The 12,814-nt window shown below is 40.3% G+C and overlaps 1 protein-coding gene across 3 annotated transcripts in view; it reads right to left on the minus strand.

The window, feature by feature from the left end:
• Positions 1-1,642: 1,642 nt before the first annotated feature.
• Positions 1,643-12,814, minus strand: part of FAM107B (family with sequence similarity 107 member B) — a 65,066-nt gene continuing 53,894 nt past the window's right edge. For 2 of the 3 annotated variants that reach the window (XM_075488200.1, XM_075527354.1), the window contains 3 exons: positions 10,965-11,148; positions 6,750-6,903; positions 1,644-4,828 (listed from right to left, as the gene is read on the minus strand). In XM_075488200.1, coding sequence (XP_075344315.1) covers positions 4,712-4,828; positions 6,750-6,903; positions 10,965-11,092 — 399 coding nt within the window. In that variant the 5' untranslated portion in view covers positions 11,093-11,148 and the 3' untranslated portion in view covers positions 1,644-4,711. Of the gene's footprint in view, positions 4,829-6,749; positions 6,904-10,964; positions 11,149-12,814 lie in introns of all 3 variants that reach the window. The other variant, XM_075527444.1, reaches the window with a different exon arrangement.

Below are 12,814 nucleotides of genomic sequence, written 5' to 3' on the forward strand. Positions count from 1 at the left end.
TTCCTCTGGCTGTGGTTTCCACCACCTCCATCGAGAAGAGTCACCCTTAATATTGACAAGGGCACCACAAACCTTTACTCTGACAGATGAAAGATTGCAAATAGAACGCTAACAATTTAAAGTGGTGGGGTGAGGGGAAAGATACCTTGTATTTGCACTCCTCCCCATCTCACCAAGTGTTTGTGCTCTTCCTATTGCGATGTCTTGAGAACCCAACTTGCCCTCCCATTCTTCACCCTAAAGTTCTGATCAGTTCTGATCCTATGGAAACGGCACTGCTGAAGCTGTTCTGTCTCCAGCTGTCTAGCTTAGTTATTTTCTTAAGTGCAACTGGCCACCACAAGTGCCATCAGCCAGTTTAGGTTATAAATGCCATCCATGGACCCTGTAACAGCAGCCAAGGGACCTCAAGGTACTTCTTTCCACACTATGGCGTGACACAACCCATCTGCATATGGCCACAGGAGCACAAGCAAAGCCCCCAGCAGACCAGTGCTTGCAAAGCCACATGACAAAACATATTAGCTCAATGCAATCCAAAAAAGCATACAAAAGGCAGATCATCTTTTCCGCTGGACACGCTACAAAAGCAGATCACATGCCCTCACTGTTTTCTTACTAGAGCTGGAGTGAAATATCAAAGGATAATTCAAAACACATTTGGATATGCTTGAGGTAGGAGAGCACAGGGCAGTATCTCCAACAGGCCATAGAAACCCACCCCTTATTAACTCTCTGTTCTTTCTTGCCTCCCCCACATTTGACAGCTCCTGGAGCGGGTCCAGCGTCATTGCATCAGCAGTACTGCCAGGACCCATTCCACATGCTGAGCAGTTTCTAAAGGAAAAAGCATTTCCTGACATCTGTTCTGAATTCACTGCTCTTCTCCTCCTCCCCCACTTTGTTTCGCCCTGCGCTCCTCTCCAGCTCCCCCTCCATCACCACCTGTCCCCGGCTGACCAGGGCTCATCGGTAAGAGCTGAGGATCTTCGTGGAGATCTGATGACCCACACCTGTTCCAGCCCTGTTCCTCCCCCTGCTAATTTTCTCTGTTTGCTGTTGACACAAGATTTTGCTCTCAGCAATGGCACTGAGCAATCTGACCCAAACCCAGCAAATCATCTGCGCATGCACTTTCTTTCACGTGTCCAAGTTTTTCCCACTAGAACCACAGGCATGAGCTTTGGCTAAATTAAAAGAACCTTTGTAGGACTGAACCCAGGACCAGGCTCGTTACTCTTTCCTCACTCCCTTTCAGGATGGAGCTGTTGCAATGCTAACGATTCCAGGGTTGAATTTTGCCTGGTGCACTTGATGAAGTTAGCAGGATAGGCAATATGTTCCACAATTAGTTGATTCCCATCATAAGTTTTCCCTCATGCTCCGCCTCACCTTGTGCTAGCTGAACAGCTACACAGTCCTAAACATTTTCTGCATCAAATATATTCAAAAGATAATAAGACTAAGAGACACAACAAGCTTTTTCTGCCAACTAATTTGCCAATAATTTTGCATACACAAACACGGATGCAGTTTAAAGGAACCAAAAGTCATCACGATCTTGATACTTCCCCCTGCATTGCAGAATATTAAATAACCTGGATCTCAGCGCAGTCCCTGAGGTTTTGTTTTCAGCAGGACATGACAGACACCACCGCATACGCCAAGCATGTAGTAGATTTTATTAAGCATAACTTTGGTTCTAAGTATTCCACCCTCATTCTCATAATACCTTTACTTAAAAACAATTATACAAGAGCAAATACAAAAAATATTAAATTATGAAAACAAATCCATTAAGGCTCCCTTTTTATATTTATATATATTTATATATGTACACTCAAACAAGTGCAGATATTAACAGAAGGTTAAAGCCACAAAAATGCTAAAAAATTTACTACTATACTATCAAAAGCAAGAGTTTTAAAAAAAGTACAAAGTGGTAAGTGAGCCATTTTCAAATCACTGAAGTATTTGCCAGATTGCTTCAAAACCCATGTAGCTAAAGGGCAGATTAGGAATTGCTTGCGCTCACTGGCAAGCAGTTTCTCACTTGAGTAGCCGCACAGGACACTTGTGGTGTGACTAGCTGACCACCCATGTAAGGGTTGCCCATTCTAGCCCAATCCTGACTTTAAAGACAAGCTTTTGCCCGTCAAATCGACATGAAGGTGGCTGGGATTCCTAGACTAAAGGGTCAGCAGAATTCAAAGATGTTCTAACACACATGTTGATGTTCTGTTCACACAGAGAATTAATTCCAACTGAAAACAAAAACCTACTTCATGCTGTATGTACAAGGGATTTTTCTGGCCTCCTGTGTTTCAGAAAGAGAAACTCTACTCTGAATCACAAGGTAACATGGAGAGAAAGCAGAATGCCTTCAGCCTTGAAGGGCCCAATCCAACACGCTCACTGAAGCCAAAGAGAGGTCCTCGTCCCCCACCGACTCCCGTGCCATTTGGATTACACCAACTTCATTTCACTGTGCACGCATGGTAGGATTGCCATGCTCACCGAGGGGAAATGGCCTGCTCAAGCCAGAGAAAGGTTTCCTCACCAACTTCTAGACATTTCCATACTGAGCAGAAGGTTAACTGTGGAGGGGAAACCAAGAGGCATGAAGTTTGGTAGGCTGGGAGCGGCTAAGATAAAACACGAGTGTGGCGTGGAAGGCTCGTATATAGTGCTGTCTCAAAAACATGAAACAAACTCAATCAGTGCAAGTGTTTGAATAATGTGCTGCCAGAAAGGAAGATCCTCTCCTTCCAGAAGAAGGGAAGGAGACACGGAAGAACCTGCAGCACTCAGGGTGTTCCTTTGTTGAGAAAATACATGGAAGAGTCTTACGTTTGGTCTTTGTCTTTTGTATGTCCATAATCTGAACAGTCTGGTAGACCATCTTCACATTTAATCTTCTAGACATGAGTCACACTGCAAATCTAAATCAATGGCAATACACTTATCACAATTCAATTTATTCTTAATCTGATTATGTCCTCATAAAAAATGCCTGGATCTTGACAAATTGAAGTCTGTATCTACGAAACATTTCTAATTGTGAGCATTTTGTCCCAAGTGCTGTGCTGAAATTGTATTTAAAACATCCAATTTGCCTTACAGGAAAGGCAAAAGGAACTAAAAAACAAACCAACAAACCCTCCCCCACCACCTTTACAATACAAACACGCCACTGTTGATATTAATAAAAAGTGTTCTCAAATAGTTATGTTCAATGTAATTACAAAGTAGAAATTATTTTGTTTAGCATCCTAAGGCAAAGACTAGATTAGATCCTCAGCTGATATGGATGAACACAGCTTCAGTGAGAGCTAGGACTGTGCCGACCAAGGAAGATGAGGATTTCTCCTCAGATTCTGAAGATAAGATATCTGCACCCATTCACACCAGGTAAGAATCCAATTCTATAATCCTACATGAGTAACCTGTTCCCCCCTCCTCATCCCAGGCTTTCCTGGATAACTAGTAGTCATAAGCATGAAGGATCAGATTCTGCCATCCCTATGCAAGCTAAGCAATATTTTATTTAATGGCAAGTCACAGGGGCAACTTGTGGAAAGGCAGAAGGTAACAGAATTGGACCCTAAGACTCAGTGGTAACACACTTCCCTTCTTTCTTGAGGTTAAGGAAGGATGGGATAAAATGAATTTCATTTTATGCCTCACTTTAGGGAAAAAATTTTCATTTCAGTAGATTCCAATGATCAGTTCGGTCTGGCTTAAACACTGCTCTGTTGCAGGAACAAAAGCAAAGAGCAGGAACTGATGGCAGATCAGATTCCTGATTTCAGTTCCAGCAAATAAATTTAAACACTACCAAGTAACGTGTTAACACTGTACTCAGATCAGCATGTCCTTGGAGGAGAAAGGCCACAACAGCAAAGTAAGTAGGATTTCAAAACACAGAAAGTAGAAGACAGGTCATTTTGCATTGAGAGGTAAATTCACAGGTAGTACTGCACAGGCCTGTACACAATGGTGTAAGTTTAGAGACAGAGATAAATCAGCTTCTGGATTCTCCCTGGTGAGAGGATCATCAGATTTCTGCTCTTTCATAGCCCAAATCCTACATGCCAAACAGGGAGAACTGGGCTTTAAGGCTGCTTAACTTTTCACTGCTGGTGAATTTTAAGCATTCTCATCTTGCCCACACCTGCCTATCCTAGTGGGGATGGGCAGCAGTGACCAACATACCTCGTATTCTCCCAGATTTGATAAAAATTCCAACTAAAGACAAATTATTGTGGGATATACACAGGCTGTAGGTCTAGATGGAGGAAATCTACCTGCACAGCAAAGCTTCATAAGATATCACAGGAGGATTTTTTTTCTGTTTTAAAGCAAAATATAATCTGTGTATCTCCGCTAAACTAGGATCACAAGAGATAAAGCAGTGCAACACTGAAGAAATTTCTCTAGTATCCCTGGTTAACATCTCTGAGTAAGCATGTCAGACTGGTCCATGACACTGAACTGACAAACAGACTCCTTATCCATTGATCTCAGGACTGCATTTGGCAAGTCGATCTGGTTATGGTACTGTCTTTTTAATCCACACATCCCAGGAATTAAAAATCTCATCTTCAGTAAGTGTCAGCTGGATGCTGTCTCCCTCTTGAGGGGCAAATCTGAGACAACTTGCAAAAGCCTCTCTCTGCAGGAAAGCTGGAAGTCTTAGCAGGCGCTGGCTCTAGGAGTCTGGTGCTTCTGTTGCTTCCTGGACCGTCCTCCTCAAGTTGCCCTTGACTTTGACAAATTCAGGCGCATTTTCCTGCTCTTCCTGTATCTTCTGTTGCTCCAGTTCCAGCTTAAAAGGGAACCACACGTTAAAAAAGTATATAAAACAGATCATCAAAATACAAGACAAAAACCTAAAGATTTCAATAACTGGCCATTGCAAAACTCTTTAAACTGCTTCCTTTCTTTCTCTTGTGGAAAAGATAAAGTTGCATTTCTTTGAGAGTATTCTGTTCTCATAAATGATAAGTCTTTTCAAATCCTTGGCTCTAGCTCATTCCAGATGTCCATCTTTGCCAGATGGACAAAAACTCTGCAAGCCCAGTACGAGAACAAGATGAAGTATTTTTGAGGAAATTCTTGGACATCTTCATTAAAGAAACAACAATAATTCCCTTCTCTGGCTTTTACAACGGGACAAGGACAAATGTGCCTTGTGGGAGAACACATGTGAACAGCTACTACTGAGCACACTTGCAAAATTTATTTCTGAGTGTCTAGGTATGGATTTCTGTATCTAACTTGAACCTCTTTTGGTGTATCTGTTTTGCCTATCACAAAAAGCAATTAAAAAAAAATAAAAATCCTCCTTACCCCTTAGCTGTTCATTTTTGAGAGCCCATTCACTGACCTTTTTAACCCAGTTGGAGCTCCTGCCCATGCAGATACTCAAAATCACCATGTGAGGTTAGACACTCTGCTCTACAGGGCAAGGCTATACAGTGCCCATACAGAACATGGCTTACACAATGCACAGAATACAGATTGCTTAGCAATCCTCAGTGAAGGCAGATAAGTCGGCAGAAAGGAAGAAACAACCCTTTAGAAAACTAACAAAAGCTCCTGAAAGGAGCTTTTTTTTTTTTTTTAACAGACCAAGGTCTCCCTGATTAATGGGGACCACATAGGGCTCACCTAAATAATCTCTCCTTTGTCTCTGGTTCACTGGCAAGGGACATGCCGTGTTACAATAAATCATGACAGTGTTCCTCCATAAGTTGTGTTGTCAATTAATGCCATTCCTATGACGTTTACAAAGTCACAACATTGTTTGCAATGGGCAGGCTTTTCCTCTTCTAACAGAATTTTCTATTCTACATATGTCCTTGGATGGCTCAGTTTCAAATCAAATCTTCCCACAATCTGAACCATTTGAAGCTGGGCCCTTCAGAAAGGAAAAGTGACAGGATGATACACTTAAAAATACAATAGCTTTCTCCCTCCAAAAATATTTCTAAGCCTAATTTAAAAAAAACTATAATAAACCCTCCAAAACCTAAATAATGATTGGATTACACCTCATTTTCAATAGAGTAATTATTTGGCTTAACTGATTTCCATTGAGAAAAACATGAGATACTGTTTTAAAGCATTCATTTATTTAAAAATAAACGCAATGCTTGATGCTCAGTGACTTCTTTGATGAGGTGCTTCACTGTAGAAATATTTCCTTGCTGGTACACGAAGTGCCTTAAGAGGCACAGAGGCATTTGGCTGGCCCTGTGCCTAGCAGTAAGCTTCACCACAATGAACTCCAACTCCACATCATCTCCTTACTCAGGGTCTGAGTATCTTTTCCTTTATTTGAAAACACCAATGGGCTCATACGTTTTAAGGCTACAAAAGTTCTTTTTAAAGTCATGTTGTTTCTTACGTAACCCAGGAGAATCAATTGATATTTTTTTATTCATTAAGCATCCAGTTTTGATGCACTACAGCCTAATAGTTTCAAGTGTTAAATAAGGTCAGCGCTTCACACACCTTCCTGTTGCTGGTGCTGGATTCATTTGACCAAAGGCAGACACCATATGCAGTTTCTATACGGTAAGTGACAACAAATAGGTAATTGTAGAGTGTAAAAAAAGGTATCTGCATTTGATGAGAGGAAATGTGCCAAAAATCAGCTGCTGCTTCTTTCCTGTCTACAAAGGAAGCCTCAGGTGCGTAGCTCAGATGTAGATGTGTAAAGGTAGTGTTATTCCCCATCGTACCTGCTCCAGTTTCTGCTGCCGTTTCAGTAGCTCTATTTCCAGGTCTGATTTCTTCTTTTGTGCTTCCTCTTCTTTTTGTTGTTTAATAACTTGGTCTCGTTTCCTTTTCTCCATCACCTTCTGTAGCTCTGGTTTGTTCTGAGGTGCAAGACCCCTTCAAATTAAATGGGGGGGGGGGGGGGGGGAACAGGGAGGAAAGATCAGTTTTAATTAGCGTAAATTCACACAGAATTGTAGGCAGGTTTTCTAAAGTCAAGTAGTTGCCTATTTAGATACATTGGAACATAAATAATTAATTAAAAGGAAAAAACATGCAGACATTTGCCTGGTTTCTAACCAAACCCCTAAATTAGAATCTAAGCCATATTATTACTGAGGATATTTCCCTTTAACGTGCATGCTAGTATTTCTCCTGGATAATTCACTATTTTTACTTCCATCTTTAGTCATCCCTCTATTCTCTCAATTCCAGAAGAATGGATTAAAAAAATGATCACAAATCAAAACTCTAGCAGAGCTAGAAACAAATTTTGGACAAAGAGACTTCCCTTGCTGGTGGATAACTCGGAGAGATTGCGTTCAGACAGTCCTATGCAGGGTATTATGCCCACAGAAGTCTGCACGGACAGAACTAAAAACTGGTCTCCCTCTGGATTTTGTCACATTGCTCCTGGAAATCGTGGATTCTGTCCTTCCTTGAAAATGTGAGCGCTTTACCCATGCCTGGCTGCAAAGCTATTTCCAGTGAGAGCTCCCAGGCTACACTCAAAATCACAAAGAGGCTACGAAAACAAAAATCCAGAATAAAAAAAAGTTGCAGTCACCTTGGAGACCAGACAAAGGCTGGAGGATTCTCCCTCTCGCAAGATTTTAGCTACTACATCAACTGAATGTTTCAGGTCTGTTCAGCGCAAATTGCTTTCCAAGCCAACTACTCTGAAACGAGGAAGCTTACTCTTTGGGAAGATGCATGACTTTATTTATACAGGCACACACACAGATACACACTCCTACTTATTTTTGTGACTTCAGCTATTTCTTTTTTCTCTGTTATGCTATGATGTTTTCAAAATTTGTTATGATAAGATTTGAAGCTACCCCCATTATTCAGCTATTTGTGTCACTTAAGTCAGAGCAGAAAGATCCAAAATTTGCCTTTGTTATTGTTGTCTTCCATGTGAAGGCTATTATGTGAAAACATCCAGCATTAAGTTTAACATCAACCATTTTTTATTTCAACTTTAAGAAATTCAATAATCTGATAAGCTTTCAGAAAGCATATTTTTACCCTTCTCTACTTACTGTATATCTGCGGTTGCCTAATTCTTCCATAATATGCATATCTGACAGCATGTCCAATAATACATTAAAATGCCATTTTATGGTGACATCTATGAATGACTCCATATATTATGCAACACTCTATCCCTGTACATACCCAGACAGCAAAATCAAATATTTAGCAACACCAAATGCTGTTCCCTATTTCTCATAATAGATCTTATGGCCTGAATGCAACAGAAGCTACAAGATTGTGTTAATATTTTATGTTTCATGCTATTTTAATTACATTTTAACACATAAAACGTAAGTCAGGCAGAGAAAAGCTGGAGTAATTTTTTATTACTACTACCACTACTGGGTCAGTGAGAGCTGAATCAATGGAAACTTCCACGTTGGCAATTAGTAATCAAGACAGCCACAAACCAGAGACAAGCTGCAAAATAACATTACTTGTATCTGCCTTTTTTCAGTAAGGTTGCACCCTAAGAAAGCAGAGGCACAAGAGTGATTTAGATGTGCTGTAGCTATAATAAAGGGGACCCGCAGAAGATACAAGTAAATAGAATCTCTCAGTCTAATCAAATGGGGTTGGTAGTCAGATCTGCAAAAGAACAACTGTAACATCAATCCTATTTTCACTCTCCTATGTAAGAAGGAAAAGCAACAAACAGGCAGCTACTGGATTAACTGGGAGTCTTGTATCATCTCCTGGGGATTGTTCTGGTTAAATAAAAAATCCTAAAGCTTTGATACAGAGTAAGCAAAGTGCACTGTAACACAAGTTAGAGGTGATAGGGTTAAAACCACTGGAAGGGACAGGACCAATACTCTGCAGAGCTGAGGCTGAGTCCTAATAAGTAAAAATAGTTTAAGATAAGTGACCAGTGCCTTGAGGTACCACTACCTGATCTTTGTTTGCCCAAAACAACTACCATTTCTGCAAGTAAATAACTGCATCAGTTCAAGACCCAACAGACACCGCTCACAGTAGGCATGGAGAATGATCAGACCAGCACTGCCTAGTATCTTCTAAGATCCAGAAATGGCTGTTCCGAACTGACTTGTCAAAAAGTGAAGCTGCTGCTGCCTACACTGAGTCTTCACAATAAAATAAGATGCATGTTAAGCAGACTTCTATAAGAGCACTAAAAGTCCTCCGTACATATGGCAGTCTGCAGTAACAAAGCAGAACACAAGCGCGGTATCTACATTACTGAAAAGCCTCATATCAGAGCTAGTACAGTGGCACAAAGCACAGAAGACTAACCTTCTTCTCAAAAATACCAGTTTTTCTGCTGGTGAAAACCCTCAAAGTATTTCATTTCTGCACCAATAAATAAGAATCTAAAATTAACACCTGCAGCTAATCAAAATCACAATAAGAGAAGAGTGGGTATTGAGGGCTGCAGAACTCCTCTGTGTAATCGGATATTCTCCTAAAAGAAAAGAACTCCATACTATTTAAAAGTGCTTTATGCTTTCATAAACTTAAAAGAAAAAGAAATAGCCTTAATTTATTGCAGCCTCTACATCCTTTAGAATAAGATCATAAGTCGGGAAACTTCAACTATCTTTCTTTCAACGCCTATAAACTTCTTGGTGCTAGGAACCGACTTTGATGTTTAATCCCATTAATGAAAAATAGGACAAACACCTATTTAGGCCAGTTTCTTCCAATTCAGTTGGCATTCTGTAAAACATTTCTACTTCTTCACCACTAAAGAAATGCTGTATTGTGTATGCAATTCATTTAGAATTAAGTACCTAAGCCTAGCATTTGTGAGGATTTTGCTATTTCACATATAAAAGACCCCTTCTCCTCTCAAAATACTACCCCAGGGTGGGGGGGAGAAACTTTCATAATGTGACTCTTCCTGCCAAATAGACAAATCCAGTTGTGCTGCAATAGCCAAAGCAATAGCTTCCTCCTCTCCTTTATCAAGGTCCTGTGTTTCAAAAAGCCTGAATGGCTGCTACCAGCAACTTTTTATTCTCAAATGCACTCTGAAATACTGTTCTTCCACTTCTGTTTTGTGCATCCCCACACCCTTGCCTTTGGAAAGTCCATTTTGGGTGGCTTCAATGCACCAAATCACTAATTTATATCATAGTTAGTTTCTGTTTGTTTAAATGGAGGAACCTCAACAGGCTTGGTGGCTTTTCGTCTACCATGTGGTCTGGTGGCTATTTTCTTAATGTGTTTTCTAAATGAGTCCTCCGTTGCTCAAGAGATTTAATAAACAGAACTTCAGCTATCTCTGGGCCAAGTGCCTGTGTGTCTCAAGTTGATGAAATCAAGTTCCAGTTATTTACATCTTTAAAAGCAATATATAGAGCAACAGCTGTGCATCCCATCCCAGAATGAAGGAAGCAGTATTTGCACAACATACAAAGAAACACTTGTGCAGCAGCAAAGCAGGCACCAGACTATCACACTGCATTGCAAGGAAGATCAAGTAAGTAGAGAACAGTTTCATGTGAAATAAAATATATGATTTCTTTGATTTAAAAGTGGCCCCAAACTCAGTGCGCTGGAAATGGTGAAAACCCACAGATTTTATCATCTTGCTGGTAATAGCAAAATTTTGTCAAATACTTGATAAAGTTAAGAATTCAAGACAAATTACAGTGCCCAGGTAACCAATATGAAATGTGACAGGGGCAAACTGAACTGCTTCCTCTTGAAACTGACCCTTTGTGAGTATTCACAAAACCAAAATGAGACATCTTTTACAGCAAGCTTTTGCAGAGCAACTGAAATTCAAACAGAAATAAATGCCACAGTTAAGGATCAGAGTCTTTTCATCTACAAGATCTGAATCAACAAAAAGTGTCTGCTGGGTTTCGGGTAAAACATCATTTTGATGAAACTAAAACTCGAGTTGTGTGTTTGGGGTGGGAGGGTGGCACAAGTGATTTTTAGACTCTTACCTTTTCTGATTCATAAGCAGCTCTCTATGGAGATCTTGATGATTCCGGGATGACTTCACAGGATTAATTAATTTCTGAGGTCTAATTAATTCAGGATTGTCATCATCTATGTAGTCTGGTTCAGCCATAATCTTTCTTGGAATGGGATATGGATCTTTGGGTTCAGTGTCCTTATTCACAGTATCTGTAAAACGGGAAAAACTGCAGTAAATCTACACTGAAAGGCCTTTTAAAGATCTATTAAAACATAAAGGCAGCATATTACACTGGTAACAGTTATACTTTTCCCAGATTAATTTTGTCTGTAGTAAGTAAAGGCTCTCAGAGCAAACATCAGTAGCATCTTCTTAAATAGTCGGCAATTTCACAACAAAGTCATCTCCAACAGCCTTCATCCATTGACTTGGAGACACAGATTCCCCCCATTTTAAGAAGAACTAGACAAATAATTTAGCTTAAGCATGTGAAAAGCCCTATTGATTTTAATAAGCCTATTCAGATGAAGCATTTTTAGATCAGCAATACAGAGAACCTAAAGACATTTTAAACACTGACTACATTAACTACTACGAATGTGTACCAAAACCATACAGACTCTCATTTTCTGCCATCAGTATCATGTCAGCTATGGGGAAAACACCTTCTGTGGATAAGTCCTGAACTGTACTGCACTGAGCAAAAGCATCCATGTGGAAATTGCCAGATCTGCAATTGTTGGGATGGGGGACAGATTTTTGAGTGGAAAGGTAGAGGGGGAAAAAGTTGGATGAGGGTATTTCTTAAAGGCCATATTTCACCCAGTGAAAATCCACAGAAATCCACTGATCTGAAGGCAATGAAGTCTTGATGATTTATATCATCTGCAAATGTGGCATTTTCCTATCCTGCTATAGAAAACATATATATACATCAAATCACAACACTTCTAATCAACAGCTGACAAGTAAACTATGGTTTTCAATGAATTTATACGTGACCATTCATACCCCCTTCCATTAAAAAGCCTCAGTCACAAAAAGTTCAGCATCCAAAACAAAGCACATTCAGAGCAATTCTGCCTCTGTTCACTGTCGTGGAAACCTGCGCACAGAATCTGGCACACTGCAATTATCAGTTTGATGAAACATTAACCCCTCAAACAGATCCCCCAAAAATAATCTCACAGCATGTGGGTTTACAGAGATGAATCAACGGGACATGAAAGAAAAGGCGAGAGACCTCGATTAGCCTGACTGGCAGAACAGCTGAACGCTGCACACTGTACAGCACGGGGCTATGACACAAATCAGAGAATCACTGGAATTTGCAGCGTATTTTCCAGTAAAAGCTGAATATGCATTTTAATTTAGATCCCACTGTTACCAGCCCTTCCCTCCCTCTCTCACTCCACGGGCTGTAAAACCTATCTAAGTTCAGTCTCAGTTCAATCCTTAAACTATTTTTTTTCATTAGGAATCTCATATTGCTGCACAGAGGGTCTGATTCACAATCCACTTGATATAGTGGAAAGGTTTCCACTAATACTTCAGTCCATTAACACTGCACAGTACCACCATCACTCTGCTTGGGCTGCATGTGCACTTACAGAGGAAGAAGCAAAACAACAGGACTAAGTTTTCAGCGGATGCAAGGAAGCCACTCTGGATTTGAATGTGTCCAATAGATCCGGCATAGCCCTTTCAGCTTCTTTTTTGAATGGATGACAGGAATTGTGTTTTATTGGTGCTACATCTCACACACCAAGTTTCCACGGAGCAAATCCGATGAGAAACATCTTACGAGTGCGAGCCGCTCTCAGGGTGGCCCCTGCATTAGTTTTTCAAGGCAAGTTTATATGTAGCATTTTTGAA

Source organism: Mycteria americana, chromosome 1, assembly GCF_035582795.1.
Source record: "Mycteria americana isolate JAX WOST 10 ecotype Jacksonville Zoo and Gardens chromosome 1, USCA_MyAme_1.0, whole genome shotgun sequence".
Lineage (NCBI taxonomy): Eukaryota > Metazoa > Chordata > Aves > Ciconiiformes > Ciconiidae > Mycteria > Mycteria americana.